The sequence below is a fragment of the Natator depressus genome, chromosome 1 (genome assembly GCF_965152275.1).
Source record: "Natator depressus isolate rNatDep1 chromosome 1, rNatDep2.hap1, whole genome shotgun sequence".
Taxonomy (NCBI): domain Eukaryota; kingdom Metazoa; phylum Chordata; order Testudines; family Cheloniidae; genus Natator; species Natator depressus.
In genome coordinates this window covers 36,707,849-36,729,240 of record NC_134234.1, presented here as the reverse complement: position 1 = coordinate 36,729,240, position 21,392 = coordinate 36,707,849, and the positions used below count along the sequence as shown (strand labels likewise).

General features: G+C 42.9%; 1 protein-coding gene across 2 annotated transcripts in view; it reads left to right on the top strand.

Moving 5' to 3' along the window:
- The window catches only part of ALKBH8 (alkB homolog 8, tRNA methyltransferase), a 79,984-nt gene extending 59,248 nt beyond the window's left edge, over positions 1–20,736 (top strand). For both annotated transcript variants that reach the window (XM_074943370.1, XM_074943379.1), the window contains exons 11-12: positions 18,041–18,190; positions 20,035–20,736. In XM_074943370.1, the coding sequence (XP_074799471.1) occupies positions 18,041–18,190; positions 20,035–20,604 (720 nt within the window). In that variant the 3' untranslated portion in view covers positions 20,605–20,736. The remainder of the gene's footprint in view (positions 1–18,040; positions 18,191–20,034) is intronic.
- Positions 20,737–21,392: the final 656 nt, after the last annotated feature.

Below are 21,392 nucleotides of genomic sequence, written 5' to 3'. Positions count from 1 at the left end.
CACTAATCTCCTGTATTCTGTCACTCAACTGTATCTTCTACCCTCTGGCACATCCCCACACACTCACTCTCCTCCCTTCATTAATAATAATGAAAGTCTGACTTGTTTATCTGTTTCAGGAGTTTGTCCTACTATTTATACTCCGCTATAAAACATAAGCTGTTTGTAATACAGCTGTTTGCATTACTGATGTTACAAGCCAGAAAGAACCAACTGATTTATAAGCAGGCATGTTTATGCTTGACCCCTCTAGCCTGAAAATAATTATTAGTCCATGGTATGTCAAGTACATTGCAGTCTTTCATTCCTGACTGAACGCTCTCCAGAAAGAAAAATCTCCACATCTAACTAGAGAGAAAAAGTTCTTCAAGTGATGGTCCCTCTGTGTATTCCACTCACGGATATGTATGCACACCATTGGGGTCGGTTAGTGGCTTGCTTCTCCCAGCTAGTGATGTCCACATCAGTTTTCCTAAGATACGCTTTCAGTGTGTCCTTGTAGCATTTCCTCTGACCTCCATGGGATCGCTGACCCAGGGTGAGCTGAGAGTAGAGGACTTGTTTTGGGAGGCGAGAGTCTGGAATCAGCACACGACGTCCAGCCCAGTGAAGTTGGTGCATGAGGATCATTGCTTCAATGCTGGTGACATTGGCTTCAGCGAGGGTGCTGACATTAGTTCAGCTATCTTGCCACTTTACACAAAGGATCTTCCAGAGGCATAGTTGGTGATACCTCTCCAAGCGCTTGAGGTGCTGTCAATAGGTCATCCAAGTTTCGCATCCATAGAGGAGTGTAGGAACAACAATTGTCTTATCGACCTGGATCTTGATGTCCTGCCGTAGGTCATGATCCGTGAAAACTCCTCAGATTAAATTTCCCAAAGGAAGCATTTGCACACTGGATCCTGTGCTGGATTTCACTGTCGATTTTTGCATTTTGAGAAAGTTGGCTACCGAGGTAGCAAAAGTGCTCAGCTGTCTCCAAAGTCTGACCCTCGATGATGATATGTGGTGGATCATGTGCAAGGCCTGAAGTAGGTTGATAGAGCACTTTAGTCTTCTCAGTATTGAGTGAGAATCCTAGGCTTTGGTAAGCTTGTGCAAGAAAAACCAGAATGAACTGAAGGCCATTCTCCGTGTATATGAGGATGACACAATCTTCAGCATACTGAAGATCAGTAACGAACGCCCTGAAGACTTTAGATTCAGTCCATTTACACTCACCAGACAAAGACACCATCAGTGCCAGAATAACAGTCCTGACCAAGGTCATGGCTTCTCTTGCCTGGCGCACAACCCACCACAGATGCTTCCCTCTTAGGTTGGGGAGCCCACATGGGCAGTCACACTGCACCATGCACCTGAACCCTCTTGAGAGGCCAGATGCATCCCAACCTATGTGAATTAAGGATGGTACATCTAGCCTGCAATGCATTCCTTCCGCTCATCTGATTCCACCATATCCAGATGATGTCAGACAACATGACGACTATCTTCTACATAAACAAAAAGCGGGGGACAGGATCCCTTTCTTTGTATGTAGAACCAATAAATCTATTGAATTAGGTACATTAGAAACCACATAAGTCTCTTGGCAGTATAAAGTCTGGTGTGCATAACTCCCTATAGGACAGTCTCAGCAGATATTTTTACATGGAACACGAATGGGGGATTTATAATTCTGTCCTGAACAAGATCTTCATCCTGTGGGGACATCTTCACTTCACAGTGAACAAGTAACTCCCCTTGTACTGCTCCAGAGTAATGCTGGGTCAGGGCTTGAAGAGCGATTGCCTTCTGCTACCTTGTATGGACCACCTCAGATATACCTTTCCTCCCATCCCATGAACACCACAAGTTCTGCCAAAGATTCATCACAATTAGATTCCTGAAGGGACTCATTAGAACTTTCCCAACAGTGGTGAAACCAACACTACAATGGGATCTTAGTATCATCCTTTCAATACTTACAGACTTCCTTTTGAACCAATAGCTACTTGTTCCCTGTCCCATCTCTCAATGAAAGTTGCCTTCCTAGTTTCCATCACATCAGCCAGAAGTCTGAGTAAGCTCGGAGTGCTCATGGCAGATCCACCATATACCACTTCTCATAAAGAGAAGGTCTCTCTGCCTCCACCTAAAATTCACCCCTATAGTAATTTCTGAGTTTCACATGTATTAAACCATCCACTTACTGGTATTTTTTCAAAACCTCATGCTTCTGGTGAGGGAGGAAAGCTTCAGTCTCCAGTCATCTGACATGCACTAGGGTTCCGTCTTCAGGTAACAAGCAATTAGGAAAACACCTAGAGTATTTATCACCTTAGGGTAACAATCAAGATGTCAAATACTGTCTGTGCAGAGACTCTTCAAATGGACCTTGGACTGCCTCATCCTTTGTTACCAACTAGTATGTATCCCCTCCCCCTTGAAGGGGATGAGAGCCCACTCCACTAGCATGCAGGCAACCTCTACAGCATCTCTATGAGACATATCTCTGCTAGATATATGTAGGGTGGCTCCCTGGAGCTCTGTCCATACTTTCGCAAAGCGTTATGCCTTACTGCAGATGCCGCTGTGGGACCAGCAGTACTACAGATCTCTACTGCAGATACAGCTGTGGGACCAGCAGTACTACAGACATCCATGCCATCTGAATCCTAGCACCTGTCTCTTGTTTGACTACTGCTTACTAATCTCCCATGTGTGGAATACACATAGGGACCAACACTCAAAGGAGAAGAGGAGGTGACTTACCTGTAACTGAAGGTTCTTTGAGATGTGTGGTCCCTACCTGTATTCCAGTGTTCACCCTCCGTCCCCTCTGCTGTGGATCATGACAGGATTCATGATAAGAGAAGGAACTGGAGAGGTGTTGGTCCACACTGCCTCTTATGCCCTTGTTAGGATTCCCTCCCCACTCTGAACTCTGGGCTATAGGTGTGGGGACGCGCATGAAAGACCCCTTAAGCTTATTTCTACCAGCTTAGGTAAAAAACTTCCCCAAGGTACAAATCGTTCCTTGTCCTTGGATGGGTACTGCTGCCACCACCAAGTGAGTTAGACAAAGATTCAGGGAAAGGACCACTTGGAGTTCCTGTTTCCCCAAAATATTCCCCCAAGTCCCTTCACCCCCTTTCCTGGGGAGGCTTGAGAATAATCTACCAACCAAATAGGTAAACCAGGTGAGCACAGACCAGCCCCTTGGGTTTTTAGGACACTAAAAACCAATCAGATTCTTAAAAAACAGAACTTTATTATAAAGAAAAAAAGTAAAAGAAACACCTCTGTAAAATCAGGATGGAAGGTAATTTTACACAGTAATAAGATTTAAAACATAGAGGATTACGTTTTAGGCAAAACTTCAAAGTTACAATAAACGTCCCTCTTAGCACAGGGAAATTCGCAAGCTAAACAAAAGAGACTCTAACGCATTTCCTTGCAATTACTTACTATGTCTGTAAGTTTAGATGAATCATTCAGTAGGAGCTAGATTACTTGCTTGGTCTCTCTCTTTGTCTCCGGAGAGAACACTCAAGCCCAAAACAAAAACCGTCCCCCACAGATGTGAAAGTATCTTCTCACCTTATTGGTCCTTTTGGTTAGGTGCCAGCCAGGTTATCTGAGTTTCTTAACCCTTTACAGGTAAAGGAGGGATTTTGTGCTACTTAGCTGTAGGTTTTTGACAGCCCTCAGTTCAGAGCAAGAGGAAAACAATTGCACATGTGAAGACCCATAGGCGGCACTTACTAAAAATCTCTGGACTCAGGCACATGGTGCACATGTGTACTCAGGTATGGAATACAGATCGGGACAACACATCTCCGGTAACCTCCAGTTACAGGTAAGTCACCTCCACTTTTTCAAAGACTCAGGTCAGCTGAGCACAGGACGGACTCTGGTTTGTTCTAATAGCTAAGGGGTGGGCTATAAGGAACAGATGATGCACTGTCACAACTGGGATGTGGATGGTCTGACCTACTAGTCAGAGCTGGGGTTGGGAGTCAGGTCAGGTCTGATACCAGGATGTCAATGTCTGAGACAGGCCAGAGGGCAAACAGAGGTCAGGAGGCAGGTAGGGTCAGGTTACTGGGAGATCGGTAGTAGGAGCAGGTATCTCAGGGGAACAGTCAAAAGCAGAGAGAGTCCAGTTGCATGGACAACTTCCTGTTGCTGAGCTGGATTTATATAGATGCTGTGAACCAATCAGGACGCCCAGCAGTCTCCCAGTCGGATTCCAGGACTGGGGTCCTCTGTAAGAGTTCAGTTCCTATTCTGACAACAGTTAGCCACTAGGCTAGCCTAGCAGGCCACTAAGGGGCAGGTTGGAGCTTACTAGTGCCGACATGCCCTGTGGATCAAGGATCAAGACTCACAGTCACTGATGTATATTTTGCAAAATTAACAGATGACACAAAATGATTAAGGGTAGTCAAGGCTAGATACGACTATGAGGAACTTTCAGAGAGACCTAACAGAGCTTGGTGACTCAGCAGCACAGTGACAGATGCAATTGGTTGACAAATGCAAGATAATGCAGATTGGAAGAAATAATTTAAACTACTCATAAGTGTTATATATTCTAAATTAACTCTAACAACTCAGGAAAAACACCTGCGTGTCCTTGGGGACAGCTCAATGAACACATCTCAGGGCATGGCAATAGTAAAAAAAAACCAACAAAATGTTAGATTGTTTAAAAAATGAGAGAGAATTCTAATGAAAATACCATAATGCCACTATGTCAATTAATGGGTTTCCCTCCCTGGAATACAGTGCTCCGTTCTAGTTGCCCTATCTCAAAAGAAGACATAGCAGAAACATAAGAGGTCTAGGGATTGGGGACTAAAATGAATACAGGCATCGAGAGACTATGGTATGAAGAGAGACTGAAGATATTAAAAGTGTTTCATTTGAGGAGATCAGTATGGCCCCAACTCTGTTCATGTTTAAATCCATGCATGTTTGGGGTCCAGGAGTAGGTAGATCAGGCACTTCTGTTTATCCATTTTCATAATGTGAGAGCAAGAGGCCGGACCATGAAATTGAAAGGTGACCCTATTTAAAATTGATACACACAGTCCATAATTAACTTATGGAACTCATTGCCACAAGGTATCACTGCTTAACAGGATTCAGAGTAGGATTAGATCGTTCCATAGCTAATGAGAATTTTTTTTTATAAGTGATATAAACCTCCAGGCTTCAGAACATAACCCCTATCACCTGGTGTTTAGCTTAGGAGGATATTTATCCCGGAGTAGTTTAAGCTATAAATGTCCATTAAGGTGTTTTTATGCACCTTCCTCTGAAGTGCTTGGTACTGGCCACTGTCTGGGATTGTATACTGGACTAAATGGAGGGCTGTTCCTATGATTGTGGGAGCATACCAGGGAGTTGGACATTCATATATTTTGGTTTGTGCCCATAGTTTATTTTGTGGGTGCAAATTTGTGTGAGAGTTAGGCTCAGCCCTTCTGAAAATATAGCCCTTAAAGGGATTTTGTACCTGTTTCCCTGAAGCATTGCTGCACAGTCCCACAGGAAGTAGTTTAGAACATGGGGCAACATGTAAGCATCATCTTTAGTGGCAGGTACCGTTGGGGTTCATTATAGACTGGTGCTTCATTATAGAATTATTGTGCTGGATTCGTCAGCATGCTCTGCCCTTTTTACACCAGAGAGAGGATGCAGCTGTCCCTTGTGTCCCTGCTGGTGCTTATTGGGCTTTCGCAGTGAGTATGTCTGAGCCCGATCACATTTCATACATTGTTTTAGCCCCATTGACTTGGGTCAGATATGAGTGTGAACTGAAGGGTGGGGGGGAATTTGCAGAGTACACTTGTTTTGGCAGGTGAAGTATCAGGATAACAGGATTGCTCTGTAGATACTATTACTCCTGGGGGAATTCTGCACCACTACGCAATGCAGAATTTTGCAGAAATTAATGTTTTTTGTGCATAATTTCCTTTCCCCCACAGAAATGGGCTGCAGTGCTGCTGGCTACCACCAGGGGCCACTGGACCTGGCAGAGCCCAGCTCGCACATAGAGGACACTGTTGAGAAACAGGAACTGGGTTGTCATTGCGGTTTCTTTAACTCTCAACTCCAGGGGGAATTTTTGTGTGTGTCTGTATTGTTTCAGACATACTTGCTGACAGGTATTTTGAAATAAATTACCAAAATAATTTAAACCTCGGTGATTATGTAGTGTTATTTTGAGAAATAAACTTTGCAGAATTTTAAAATATTGTGTGCAGAAGTTTTAAGTTTTGGGCACAGAATTTTTAATTTTTTGGTGCAGAATTCCCCCAGGAGAAAGAAACAGAGAATAAAATCTTTCCTCCATTTTTCTCCCTTGGCTGAGGGAGGTATTTGACCCAGCATTTTTCTCAGTAATTGTGATCTGCCCTTACAGGACAATACTTATTCGTTCCTTTTAAAAGGTCTCTTTGTATTCATAATGCCTATTCAGAACTCTCAGCCCAGATACTCTAGGACAGGAGGCAGTGACACATCGCTGAGAAATTGAGTTATTTTATTAAGGCACAAATACTTCAATGCTACTGTGCTGCCTGAAGCATTTTGACCTGCAGATATTGGAAAGTAAAGAGAAGGAACTGAGACAAGTATTTTCTGCGTGTAGGCAGTGTGCTGTAGAGGTTTCAGTACATTTTTAGAAAGGGTACTTTTAAATAGCAGCTCTAACAGCAATTCAAAGTTAAGGTACATTTCATGGTGTTTTAATCTTTAGGCACTGTCTGAAAATGTCCCCACAGCTGTCTGTGCTATTGTGTTTGCTTGACTTTCTTTAGATGATTACACAGAGCCTTGTCTAGGCAGGTATTATTGTGTGACAATGGAACCAGCATGAATTCAGACACACTCAACAAAACCAGCTATGCTGTAATGGCTGTATTATTCTGTTACAATAGAGGACAGCAATTGCATGACAATAGGAAACTCAGGTGAAGAATTTTGAGTGAGAGATGGAATCAGAGCCTCATTTAGTTAGGACAGAAACTGACAGAAGATTGTGCATCTGATAAAATATGAGATCCCAGTGTTTTTTTGGCTCGCATGGGTATTTCATTGTTGCAATGTATGCAAAGGAGCCAGAGGAACTGATTTTCACCAAACAATTCCCTAGGTTTTTTAGCTGGTTTGTGTTACATTTATGTCATTGTTTTTAAGTACGACTTTGATATCTATGTCTAGGGCTTTTGTTTTCTTATAATGCCATATTTCAGCCTAGACCACTACAATGACCTAAGTTCAAAGCCCACTGAAGTCAATGCAAAGACTCCTATTGAATTCAATGGGCTTTGGATCTGACTCCAAGTTTCCAGCATGCCAAAGCAGGGGTGGTCATGCGTGAATGCACATCCCCAAAGAGCTACAGCATAAGCTTCAAGGGCAGTGTAGCCTTGCATTTTCAGAGTTTCCATTTTTAATTGGGATGACACATTGATGGAAGGTGCAAACAAACAGTGACTATGTGAAAGTGTATCAAGTAGACCTTGGCAAGAATATTGACATTAATGAGAACTGTGGTAATACATAAGATGTAAAATGGTGGATTTTAGTGTAGCAAATTTGCACTTTTATAGCACCCCTTGTCCAAAGATCTCAAAGTATTTTACAAACTTTAATTAATGATTTACTTAATTTAAGTATTTACTTGGCACTTATATAGCACTTTACCTTTTCTGCAGGGAGACGTGGGTCTCTTTCTCCCCACTCCTTTCCCCCTCCCAGTCTAGGATCAGCCAGGATTTGGAGTATCACATAAAATGTGCTGTTTTTTCAGAAAGGGGAGTAAAAAGTTTGGTGCATTATTAGTGCAAGTTGGTGGAAGTATCAGGGCTCCATTGGTTATGCTGTCCTCCCAGAGGAGATGGCATTTCAGTGAACCTGGTGACATGTGAAAGCAGATAGGAAGAACTGACTTACAAAGTATCCCTGGAGCCAGTTCTCTGTGTTGGGTAGTGGTCAGACAGTGCTGACTAAACACTGGGCAGGCAGTCTGTTCTGGGGAGCCTCCATTGCCCTTTTCTCTCAATAAAGAGTAACTGAAGGGGTGAAAGATCTTGAGGTGGGGTGGCTGGGGGCTGAAGAGCTCCAAAAGAACAGGTGAGCAAGAAGCACAAAACAAGTGAACATACTGATGTATATGAGTTGATTTTGATATTATGCTAGTGAGAGATGAACCTCCCGTTTTAGACGCAGCATATTATTTCCAAAGGCATCTTGGTTCTGTGCAGTAGAAAACAAAACACTACGTGAAAGAAATCCTAAAGGTCTGACTCAGACCAAAAAGCAAGGGAATTTTTCTTTCTTGCTGTGGCTGTACTGTCGTCTTTCTTGCTCTGTGTGTGTGTGTGCGTGCATGTGCGCACACTTGCTAGAATGTAATTTGGTTCCTCAAGACTCTCATGCTATTAGTTATAGCTGAAATGTTTCTCTCGGGAGCCATATAATTTCATTTGGTGGTTGGATTTCAGAATTAGATGTTGTTCTCTCTATCTGCGTCTGATGAGTTGAATCAATCAGGTTCCAAGAGACTTAAATGAACTAATTCCACTAGGTGGAGTTAGTTATAATGAGGTAAAGTACAAAGAATATATATAATGATGGGATACTGTGACATACCGGGGCACAATCCAGACTAAAGAGTAGCTGTGTCACCCTGGCTCTGTAACCTGGGGTGCCCTTTACAATGCCTTGCTGCTACAGCCTCCAACCTGGACTGCTCACAAACAGCCTCTGGCATGTGTGTCACTCCCAGCTATGTCTGTGCATGCTGTAGCCAGCCAGCCTCACTGTGACTCTTACCAGCCTGGGCTATGTGGTAGGGTGACCCCAACATACCCCTAGACCCAGATCTTCCCCCAGAAATGTCTGTCCTGTACTGTCCAGCCCTCTCCTGGACAGTACAAATATATTAAATCTGCTATTCCTTTAAAGGAATAATATGCCATTTTATTATTTTAAATAGCTATCCAGACACTTCAATTTAAACACACTGGCTGAGAGAAAGCAATAAAACAAGTTTGTTAACTACAAAGAGAGAGAGATTTTAAATGAGTACAAGTAATGAGGCGTAAAAGTCAGAATGAAAAATAAAGATAACATGTTTACTAGTATCTACTTAAGAAACTAACTGAGTTGCAAAGCAGACTTTCTTACCACATGCTCCAGCAGATTACTGACCAAACTCTCAGGTCTGGACCCCTCCAGAGTCCAGTGGATGTTTCCTTTTGTCTTCTCAGGTGTGACGAATGAGGTGATAGGGAGAAAGAGAGAGGGGTGTTTTGGGGTGTCTGCCCCTTCTTTTTATAGTCCTGTCCCTGCTCTGAGAAGCATTTCCAGCTGGGAGCAAGGCTACAGGCAGTCTGGTGAAGAAGGGAAACTCCATGCTGTTTCTTTGCTAAGATGTAGATTTTTGTCCTTGCTGCCCCCTTCCTTGCCAAAGAATGGCCACTTAGCAGGGAATGGTCCATTAGCCTTGTTGACACCTGGCTGAGGCGTCAGCTTGCCCTTTGTCTCCGAGGAATTGATTTAGCCACTTCCCAGACTTATCTGGGAAACATACTTCAGTCATGTTTTCAGCTTATGTTCATAACTTTATATACAGCACTGCTATGTGCATTTTGCCGTATTATTGATCAGCAAGTCATGAGTTTTTAAATGATACCTCACAAGGCATACCTTGTACAGACATTATTACAACAACATGTGGGGTGTATTCTGTCACAGCAACATAATAGTGTTTTTTCTATCTCTACCTAATCTTGGCTGAGGACTTAGCCTCTCCCAGGTTGTGATGGCATTAATAGTGTCTTTATTTAGCATCTTTTGTCCCCATGTTCCATTCCATATGACTTTACTAACTATATGCTATTAGAATCCTTTTACTCATCACTGAAATGCAGCCATCTCTGGATGAAACCATGGCAGTTGGGCTGCTAGAAGTCCAGTAGTGACAGTAGGCGCTGCCAGAAATGCTTACAAATCACTGCTCTTCCCATTTTTCTCAATCCCCACATTCCTTCCCTATAACTTCCCTTTTATTCTTCCATTTCTCTCTTCGGTGTAATGGGTTACGTGGTCTGCTCCTTAGCAGCACTGCTCATCCACAGGCCACATGTGGCAATTTAAGTGACTGAGAACTTGTTTACGATGAGGTTTTACCTGCCCAGCTACAAACCCCAGTGCAGATATGATTTTTGCCAGTGCAGCTTATTCTGGTGTAAAACAGAGTTGGATACGCTAGTGTAAACCATGTCTACATTAAGTGGCTTGCCTTGGTGGAACTACATCACGGACTGAAATTGCAGTGTAGCTGAGGCCTTAGAAAATCAAGGAGACCCTGAAACTGCAACTAATGAGTGTCTAAAGATTACAATCCTGGAAGGATTGTGCAGAAATGTAATGCTTACATTAAGTGGTTTTTTGCAAGCTACGAGAGAGAAGCAGCAGCATCCATGGAACTCCCTGTGGGCCAGTGTTCTATTCACAAAGAATAATGGAGAAAGGTAGGAATGTGTGTGCCACAAAGGCAGCCATTAGGGGATTGCTGTCTAAAATAAAACCACTTAAACCTGAGATGCAAGCCTCCTTCAAGGAAATAATAAAAGGTGTAAAACCTGGCTGCTAGCATGATTAGACTTGAGCCATGCTCAACTGAACATTCAGCTACAGTACCTGACACAGATAAGACACTTCAGGTGGTTCAAGCAAGGAGCTTGATTTGCTGAAATAAGATTGAAAGGATTCCCAAAACGGATAAGAAAAGGGGGAACCCTTAAAAATACACAACTTACCTAGGGATGTGATGGATTCTCCATTACTTGAAACATCTAAACTGAGATTTAATGAATTTCAAAAAGAGATGCTTTTGCTCAACCAGAAGTGCTGGGCTTGATGCAGGAATCACTCGGTGAAATTCTGTGGTCTGTGTTTTGCAGATCATTCTAGGTGATCACACTGGGCCCCTCTGGCCTTAAAATGTATAACTGTGTATGGAAATGCTGCAGAGAACTCCTGGGGAAAGAGGAAGAAGCTCCTATGCATGTAGACTGAGCACACCATGTCCTGTGGACACAGCTGCAAGGTCTTGCCATGGGGATGTGGTTATCTTGCTGTGTGAGAACCAGGGTCATGGCTGGTCTGTCAGCCAGCAGCAGAGAGCCTCTGAGCCCAGGCTCATGGGAAGCAACAGACTCAGGCTCCGTGGGGTTCATGCTGTTGTGATAAAAATAGCTATGTAAATAGCGCTCTTAAGTTGTGGCTCAAGCTCTAAAGTCCATCCCCTGCCCCAGGTTTCAGAGCTCACGCTGCAGCGTCTACACAGTTATTTTTAATGCAGTAGCATGAGACCCAAGAGCCTGAGTCTCTCAACCTGGGCTTGGAGGCTCACTGCCACAGACTGCGTGGACGTACCCTTAGTGAGAATTGTTAGAGAAGGACATGCCCTGCTGAAACTCTGGGGAAAGAAAAGGAAGGTCAGCAGCATTACCAAAACACCTGTGTCAGGTGTAGCCAGACAGCCAGCCCCCCACCCCCCCCCCCAGACCAGCATTGCTGGGAAACGGAAGCCAAAACAACAGGGCACTTAACATGAATTCCAGCACAGCCTTTGAAGCTGTGAGAAGCACAGGTGTGCTGCTACGATGTGCCTCTGGGAACATATACAACGATTGGGCTCACAGCAGGCAGAGGCGCTGTGACAGACATGGCTCTTAGCCCCTACTAAATAGCATGATGCACACACACCAACATCCTAGGTGGGAAAATATTTACCCTAATAAAAGGAATGTCCAGTAGTCGACACTTATTGTTTCTCTCCCTTGCAAGTGTAAACTACTCTTGCGAGAGCTGGCGTCGCCCAGACAGACCAGCCCCAATTTGGCATAAGAAAGGAGAAAGAGAATAAAGGAGTACAGAGGTATAAGTAGGGGACCTACAGCACCATGATTTTGGAGTGCTTTTCACTATCTATCTGCTGGTCAGATAAGTGACAGCCTCCCAAGGCTTCTGCAGCTAAGAGGGTCCCTAAGCCTTGTCCCTTATTCGTCTTTCCGCGGAATTGAGTGACCGATCCTGGCTTGGCACCGCTGGAATCGAGAGATGCAAGGAGGGTAAGAAGCACCCACACCTGATCTCCTATCTTTAGTGTACACATATTTTGAAATAGAGCTCTATACTTTGTTTTCTTTTCTTTGGGATTTTAGCTTCAGTTTTGTAACTTGTTTGTGTGTGTAACATCTCTACATTTAAATAAGTAGGCACTAGCAATTTTGTAACCACATGATTAGAATCTAGTTTAATAAATTTTGGTAACCATTTGTGCATAAGCCTGACTTGTTTCTCTGGTTTACTGTAAAGCAGCCAACACAATTAAAGAACCTCAGCCGTTTTGGCTATAAAGCCTGGCCATTAGGTGAGAGTACTAAGAGCCTAGCGTTGAGTTTGCCGCCTCCACGGGGCAAACTCTTGGGGCGCCTGTCAGTCAATCCTGACTGCCCGCTGCGAAGGAGCTCTGAGCTCTAGCAGTTAAAGTCACGGGTGGTTAGGACCTTGGGGCATCCGTCAGCCTAGCCCGGGCTGCCCGCCGTGAAGGGACAGTGCGTCCTAGCGGTTAAAGTCACGGATGGTATAAAACGGGCATAGCTGGCACCTCACCAAACATCCCTGGCCATCGGCTAACAGTCAGGCCAACGTAAAAATAGCACTGGGGTTTCCCCATAAACTTTGGTTTTCCTACAGAGATTGCATTTAAATTCTGAGAGCTGTGGCTGAGGGTGAAAAATCCTGGAAAGAGCTGGGGTTCCATCGCGTAACGCGCCACAAGAGGAAAGAAATGAGACTAGCAGAAGTGGTAGCCGGTCAAGCCCCAGAGGTCTTCCAAAGAGAGCATATAGTGAGAACCAGAAGAGGAGAAGGATAAACAGGAGATGAAGATGCTGGCTGAGGAACTAACCAAAGACTCCAGGGATTTCCAGGACTATTATTAGTTATCTAGGCTGTGATGGCTCACAAAATGGGTTAGGTGCTGCACAGACATGCAAGAGGAAGACCATTCAGTAACTTACCATTGTACAGCTGACTGATATCTTCACTCATTTTTGTCAGGTTCCTACCACATTTTTGGACACACAATAATAATTCCTTCCTTTCCCCACTGTTCCAGAAAATAACAGTGAGGACAGCATCCCTTGCTGAACAAAACAATATTTAAAAACTTATCTTGACAAAAACTAAAATGCTCCCTGTTATACGTAGGGCATTTTCTTAATTATTTATTTTATTTTTAATCAGAGAGCAATGTAAGGGAGAGGGTCTGCTAGATGATAATATGGGGCACTTCTCTGTTCCTAAAATGCTTTGTGAACATGAAACTTCACCATATCACTCTGATGGTGAAGTGATATTTTTCCCTAGCTCACTCCAGCAAGTCAGTGACGAAGCTGGGAACAGGAGCCCAGAGTTCTGACTCTCTGTCTCTGGCAGTAAATGCCAGACAACATCTCACAAGACAAAACTGCCTTTTCACTGTGGAAAAAAAATACTCATAAAAATAACGGGCCACTCCATTGAACTCACCCAGTTTACACTTGCTGAGGATCTGGCTCATTGTTTTTAAAAGACGTAAGCCAATGTGTATTTGTTTTGAAGTGATACAATATGTGTATAGTTCTCGCACTGTAAGATATAAAATGCTGGAATATCGTCATTATTCTTTGATAACTATATATAAAAAATCATCCCGTGCTAATCCTAGTAAGGATCTTAAACTTGCTTAACTCCTGTAAGAGACAGATTTATGGTGGTTCTCTGCGTTGAGTCCTTATGCATATACACACAGGTTCTGTCATAATTACATTAAATACAATATTATATTAAGCCTAGTGAACCTTTTGTAGATCCACTGTGCATTGTAACCAACATGTTTCAAGGTCTCCTTGATCATCACAAGATACAGTCTTTTTGTTCTGGGAAGTGGATTCACTTTAATAAGTATGACATTATAAGTAAGCCTGACTTCACAATTATTTCATATAATTTAGATGCAAATTAGGACCTGACATTCTGGCTGTCATGTGATTTGTTCTTCTCAGTTAGTTTCAGTTCACTGGATTGCGTTAGTGTACAGTGTGGTTTCTTTCAAGGTCATTTCTGTGGCTTTTATTTAATTCACGCTACCAACCCCATTTCTACTGTACAAGTGTAGGGCCAAATTGTCCTTAGGTGTGAGTGGGTGTATTGTGGGATAAGATCCTACCGCAGTCAGAAAGTGATTAAAGAGCTCCTCTGAGCACAGTCAGTCCTAGCTGGGTATACCTGTGAGGCCTGTCAAACGTGGAGGGGGCAGCTCCTTAAAAGGGAGGATCCAAGTCATAGGCACTGACTCCATGGGTACTCCAGGGCTGGAGCACCCATGGAAAAAAAACCCATCAGCTGTTTGGTGGGCTCCGCTGATCAGCTGTTTGGCCGTGGATGGGAGGGGCCGGAGCAGGGGTGGGAAGAGGCAGGACGAGGGTGAGGCTTTGCGGGAAGGGACGGAGCAGGGGTGAGGCCTCAGGCGGAGCAGGGGTGTAACACCTACCTGGACAGAAGATCCAGGCACCTGTGATCCAAGCCCAGTGCAGGGTGGCACTCAGAGGAAAGCTGGAACCACCCAGTGTAGGTGACTGGGCATGCTCAGGTTCTGCCAGCCCCTGTAGGAGGAACTGCAGGGGATTCCATAACAGACTGGTAATGAGCTGTCAAACCTATCCCATGAAGGTCATCAGTTTGAATTCAGCTCAGGGTGAGAGTGATCAGAAGATACTACCATTGGTTTCCAATATGAAATGAGTTAGGAATCTCTGCCTAGTTATTCATGGACAAGTGTCCTCCTCCTATCAATCACCAGCCAAATTAGGCACCATTTGGCTCAGTTTTTGGTAGCTCAGTGGAGAGGCCAAAGATTAAATAGAAATTGAACAACACGAAATTGATCCCTTTAGGGCTGTACTGCGTCACTTGGACAGGGCAGTGTGTGCAAATGTGCAGTGCCACTGTCCATGCTGTACCTTGCTTTTATTGTGTAAAAGGATTCCATTTTCCTGGGCTGTCAATTCAGCACTTTTCACAACAGCTACATTTACTTTGGGCCAAATCTTGCAGTTTCTTCACTTGAGCAAAACTCTTACTGGGTTCAATAGGAATTTTGCCTGAATCAGATCACAAAATTTGGCTGGAAATTTGCAAAGAAGCCTTAACTGTATTCTCAAAAGCTAAGCTATATTGAACCCAGAAAATGTGATGGTATTATGGATAACTCAGCTCTTTCTTACACTTTCTCTCGATATAGTAATTTTTACAAATTAATGCAGCAGAGATTTTTTTTAATTTAAACTATGCTGTCACCTTTAGTAAATTGATTAGTCAGAACACATGGTTTCAAAAAGAAAAGGAGTACTTGTGGCACCTTAGCGTCTAACCAATTTAGCTGTAGCTCATGAAAGCTTATGCTCAAATAAATTGGTTAGTCTCTAAGGTGCCACAAGTACTCCTTTTCTTTTGCGAATACAGACTAACACGGCTGTTACTCTGGAACACGTGGTTTGCTATTCTTCTCCCATTCAGCCTGACTTAGAATTCTTTTTGTTTCAAATAAAAAAAACACTGCCAGCAAATATTATTTAGGAATCTTGTTTTCCATTATCTTCCTATTGATGATTATTTAAAACAAAAATAAATTTAATATTCCCAGCCAACATGCATTTGGACTATATTTTGGTAACGTGACTATTAAATTCAATACAGGTGGCAGACCTGGAAATCAAAGAGATGCGTGCATCATTGCAGGATTGTTTTACAGAAGGACCTTGCTCATCGCTGATTTATTCTTTAGATGTAAGGCATGTAAAAGGATGTTTGTAGATGCTGTTTCTCTTCACTCTTGACTTGAATGCAAAGGGAAGTACAAACTAAGGAAATACCATATTATGAAATCTGCCCTAAGACTGACCCTGTGGCCCATCTCCCTTGGTATATACTGTGACTCTGTTAAAGTTACACTAGGGCTGAACATTCAATTCTAACCCTTGTATTTGTGATGATATTTTGGGGCTGGGACGTGTATACCTACACATTTCACATTTCCATACTCAAACAGAAACTACGAAGTGTCGATGTGTATTGAATCTTTATAGCAATTACTATAGCGACACGAGTGGCACCACCAGAGTTAGAGCTGAATTGCTTTGTTCCATTAGAAAATCCAACTATGAGGAGTTCAGTATTTTAGCTGTTTAAAATTTTATCAGACAAAAATGTGGCATCTGGGTGCCAAATCCTGGCTCCAGTGAAGTCAGTGAATGAGAGTTTTACCATTGATACTAGAGTTGACCTGTTGGATATTACCCACTTTTTAAATACCTAAGGGGTTACCAGTCAGACACAAGGTGCAGAGTGGTTGGATTATAAGGAGCCAATTAACAGTTCCTGTGGTGGAGGACTGTGTGAAGCTACATAGGTACTCCTCCCTGTGTAAAGCCAACTGCTGGAAGGAAGAGGAAGAATATCAGGAGCAGGACAGAACTCCATTCCCCCGTTCCTGTCTACCTGAAGGACCAAATGTCAGTAATGTAAGTTGGAGCAGTGTGACACAGAGGCCCATTGGTGCCAACTGGCAAAGGGTTTTCTGTTCTCTTCAAGCAACTCATGTCTCAGATATGACAAACTCACAACACTTAATACACCACTTTCGTGGTATTTATCCATACAGGACAGCATGTGAGATCTCTACTGAAAACTTATAACTTATCAATACTCATAATCATTGAAAGATGCATGTACAGTAATATTTAAGGAATAATGTAACTATATTGAAACGATGCCTTATAGATTTGGAGTAAAAGTTAGTCACGAGGGAATCAGATGACTCGGTGATGACCCATTTAAGCAGGAGGGAGTTGTCACCTCTCTGTGGTTAGTCTGTGATGATCTAGCTTTGCCCCATTTCTGTATAGTCAATGGAAAATCACAAAAGACAACTGCAAACAATTGAAACCACTTTGAGGTAAAAAGGGAACATTATACCAGACCAGAAATCACCCTGGCTGTGAGTAAAGAAAAAAGACTGATTCATTATATCACAGGGTGGAGAAAGACACTTTGCATCCATTCACTGAGGAGATATCTTGGGGGCGGTGGTGTCATGAAAAGTTGGATCCTGGTTCCTGAGAAGCCAGCCAGCTCTGCAACAGACTGAACTTTTGGGGTGGAGAAAACCTATTTATTAAATAGGAAAGGTCATTAATAAGCACAGGCCCTAATTTGCGTTGTATGATTTTGTTTTCTGTTGTCACCATTTGTTTCCATCTCTCTTGTCTAGTAGAATCCCTATTCTTTCTTAAATAAAGCTTCTTTTGTTATAAGTGCTCACAAGTGCTGTGCATAATACAGGAGTGGTGATATAAGGTAAAACTGGTAAAGTGGGGTGCACTGTTCCTTTGAGAGCAGGGGATGTGGGATTTCTGTGAGTAGCCAGTGTCGGGATGGATATCACAGGGGAATATTTCAAGGGGACTGGGGCACATCGATTGTTAATCTGAAGGTAAAGACGGGATTGGCATAGCCCAGAGGAGAGTGTTTGAGTGCCTGGCAGGCTGGAGGTGTTAAGGAGCAAACCCTCAGCTAGCACAGGCAAGGCTCCCTCATGCTGGAGGCAGGAAGTAACAAGGTGGTTCATAGCCTGGGTACCTTGAGAATTATCCCAAGCAGTCCCAAGGCTATTTTAGCTCATGCTTTTCAGAATCAAGGTCCATAAGCAATAATTGGAGAGTTCAGTACCCCACAGGCCAATTTTAAATGAGCAGCAACAAAAAAATAATTTGGACTATTTTTTTTCTCCCTTTAACTAAAACTTATTTTTTTTACTAAAATGTATCCAGTGTAGTGTCTGAACAGAAGAGATTGATGGAGCCATTCCTGTAACTATCTTCCTGTGAAAACCAGCAGTTTAACAATATCCTTTCTGTTACAGATTGGCTGTGATCGTAGCCAAAACCTGGTGGACATCTGTGGAGAAAAGAAATTCCAGGCGTTTGTTTGTGACGCATTGTCTGTGCCAGTTCGAAATAGTTCTTGTGATGCCTGCATCTCCATCGCTGTAATCCACCATTTTTCTACAGCAGTAAGTCCACTCACATCTGTAGATCTCACAAGAGGTCACCGGCTTGTCCCACAGGAAAGTGAATGGCAAAAGAGGATCTCAAAAGAGGAGAGGATGTGGGAGTGTAAGGAAATGGGAGGGAAAGAAAAGAGGAGAAAGTACGGGACAGGGAGGATGAAGGCCTGAGGGGATGGATATAGCCACTTCATCCCTTCTGATTCCTTTCTCTTCTTGTCTCCTGCAACTCCTTCCGCCTCAAAAACTTCCAACACTTTCCCTACTCCCTGGCATTAAAAGGATCATAAGGTGAAGAGATGTTACACATGGGGTGGTTGATAAGATTGAGCTGTGTTGCATCTTGATGTTGTTATTATGTAGATTTAATATTTGTTTAGATTATTTAGAATGTAAGCTCTTTGGGGCAGGTATCATCTCTTTGCTCTGTGTCTATACAGTGCCTAGCAAAATGGGGCTGATGCCTCTAGATACTACTATAATACAAATATAAATAATAGTAATAATTTGTATTGCAGTAGCTCCTAGAATCATCCTTCAGAGATTAAGGTGCACGCACTGGACACATCAAGTAGAGTCCCTGCCTCTAAGAGTTTACAATCTAAGCAGATGATGAGAAAGATGTGAAGAAGACAGGCAAAAAGGAAGAAGGACACAGGAGACAGAGAAATGACTGAGTTTAGTATGATGATCAGCAGGCAGAGCACACCAGCTAACCTGACTCACGTCTGCTCCTCCCGACAAATTGTCTTCATGTGATTTCCCCTCCTTATCAGCTGCCTTTGCTTCTCCAGTCACTTCCCATTGCTTGCTGGGTGCTGTCCTAGGTGATAAGATTGCAATAGATCTGTATTACAACTCAAAGACTTCCTTAGACATCAGAATCTGCAGTGGTATCCCTGTTCCTGTCATTTTCCCACTCTGTGCAGATCACCATGGTGGTATTCCACTTTCTCTTAAGAATTTGTTTTGATTGTATAGTCATCTATGTTTCATTTGCTCTTGTTACAATTAATGACATTTGAGAGGAAGACTCTGCATTAGGACGCAGGAGATGTTGATTAAATTCCTGGCTCAGTCTGAGATTTTGTGCCTCAATTCTCTATCTCTAAAGTGGGGATCACAACACTTTGTCTGTCTTGTCTATTTAGATTGTAAGATTTTTGTGGCAGGGACTGTGTGTTTGTACAGCACCTAGCAGGGTGGGGCCTGTATCTCAATTGGCACCTCTCAGTGCTACTTGTAATAAAAATAAATAAAATCAATACAGCTGATGTTACCACATATTGTAGACAAAAAGTAGTTCCCATGCAGCTTTGGTCTAGCCCATGTGAGTAGTGGTTGACTACTTTATGAATAAAGAAAAGGAGTACTTGTGGCACCTTAGAGACTAACCAATTTATTTGAGCATAAGCTTTCGTGAGCTACAGCTCACTTCATCGGATGCATACTGTGGAAAGCATCCGATGAAGTGAGCTGTAACTCACGAAAGCTTATGCTCAAATAAATTGGTTAGTCTCTAAGGTGCCACAAGTACTCCTTTTCTTTTTGCAAATACAGACTAACACGGCTGTTACTCTGAAACCTACTAAATGAATGAATTACTCCCCTGCCCCCTTACTCATCATCACCCACAAGTGGGGAGTATGCTCACTTCTGTCAGGCTAAGAATACATAACCAAAGAGTAGGATGGAAAAAAAATATCTCCAGTCTGTTTCGTACCTGGGGGTAGAGCAGGCAGGAATCATTTTTGTTCATTGCAGCAGTGGTGTTGCTGTCAGTTCCATTTCGTTGTGTTCCTGCTTATGTACTAACTGCATATGTACTCACTGAGTCTTTTCATTACTAGGAAAGAAGACTGGCTGCTGTCTGTGAATTAGCCCGGCTCCTAAGGCCTGGCGGAAAGGCACTCATTTATGTCTGGGCAATGGAACAAGAATACAACAAACAGAAGTCAAAGTACCTTAAGGAAAAGAGAGATAGTAAAGGGAAAGAAGAGGAAATCAATAGTGATGTGGCCTGGGGATTGTTCTGTGATCAAACGCATGACAACGGTAGCCAAGACTCAGCATGTTCTGACCAAATCCTTAATGACTCTAAGGATAAAGGCGGCAACGCAAAGCAGGTAATTAACTCCAAGCTGCCTGTTCACACTAACAGAACGTCCTTTCATACTCAAGATGTGCTGGTTCCCTGGCACCTGAAAGGGGGCACTAACAAGAAAGGGGAATGTGCCAAAGTCCTTCAGCTTCCAGCTGGTTCTAAGGAATTGCAAGAATTCAGTCCTGTTTTCCACCGCTATTATCACGTGTTCTGTGAAGGAGAACTGGAAGCAGCCTGCAAAACCCTGGATTGCATAAGAATTCAAAAGAGTTACTATGATCAGGGAAACTGGTGTGTGGTTCTTGAAAAACAGTAACCCGCTGAAAGAGACGCTATTTTCAGCCTAAATCTTTGCCTGTGGTAGTACTGTGCAGAGGCATTTTAAAACCCATCCTGTAGTTGTTACTGCCTTTAAAATTGTACAATAAACACAGTTATTTTAAGACATTAGCCAAGGTTAGATGCTGGTAGTTGTCTCCTTGTGTTACTAAAATTATGGTAAAATTTGGTATTAACAGAGAAATTTATTTTACTTTTCACAATAGGAAAGAGAGAAGTATTAACAGAGAAATTTATTAAGTATTATAATTATAAATTAAGTATTAACAGAGAAATTTATTTTACTTTTCACAATAGGAAAGAGAGAAGGGGTGAAATTCTGACCATGTGAAAGTCAGTGGCAAAACTCACATTGACTTTGGGGGGCCAGGATTTCATCCAGGGTATATAGTTTTAAAGACACAGGGCCTGATTATCCACTCTGTTATGCCAGTTTTATGCCAGTGTAACTGAACTGACCTTGGTAAGGGTAGAACACTGCAATCCACCAGGGTAGTATTGGAGCAGAGAACCAAGGCCATGATCAGGAAATTAACTTTGGTGTAACATTATTGGTTGGTGAAGTGGAAAGAATGTGCAGTTAGGCACTTTGGCAGAAGATGTTGATAGGACACCGCACTGCTAATTTCTCATTTTCTTAGGCTTTGTTTTTAGTAATGTTTCTCTTTAAATTCTCCACGATTGACTTTCCATTGGTGCAGCTTTAGTGTTGGGAGCCCGAATGTAGACTGCCTGCAGGCATTTTAACCACTGTCATCTCTAGAC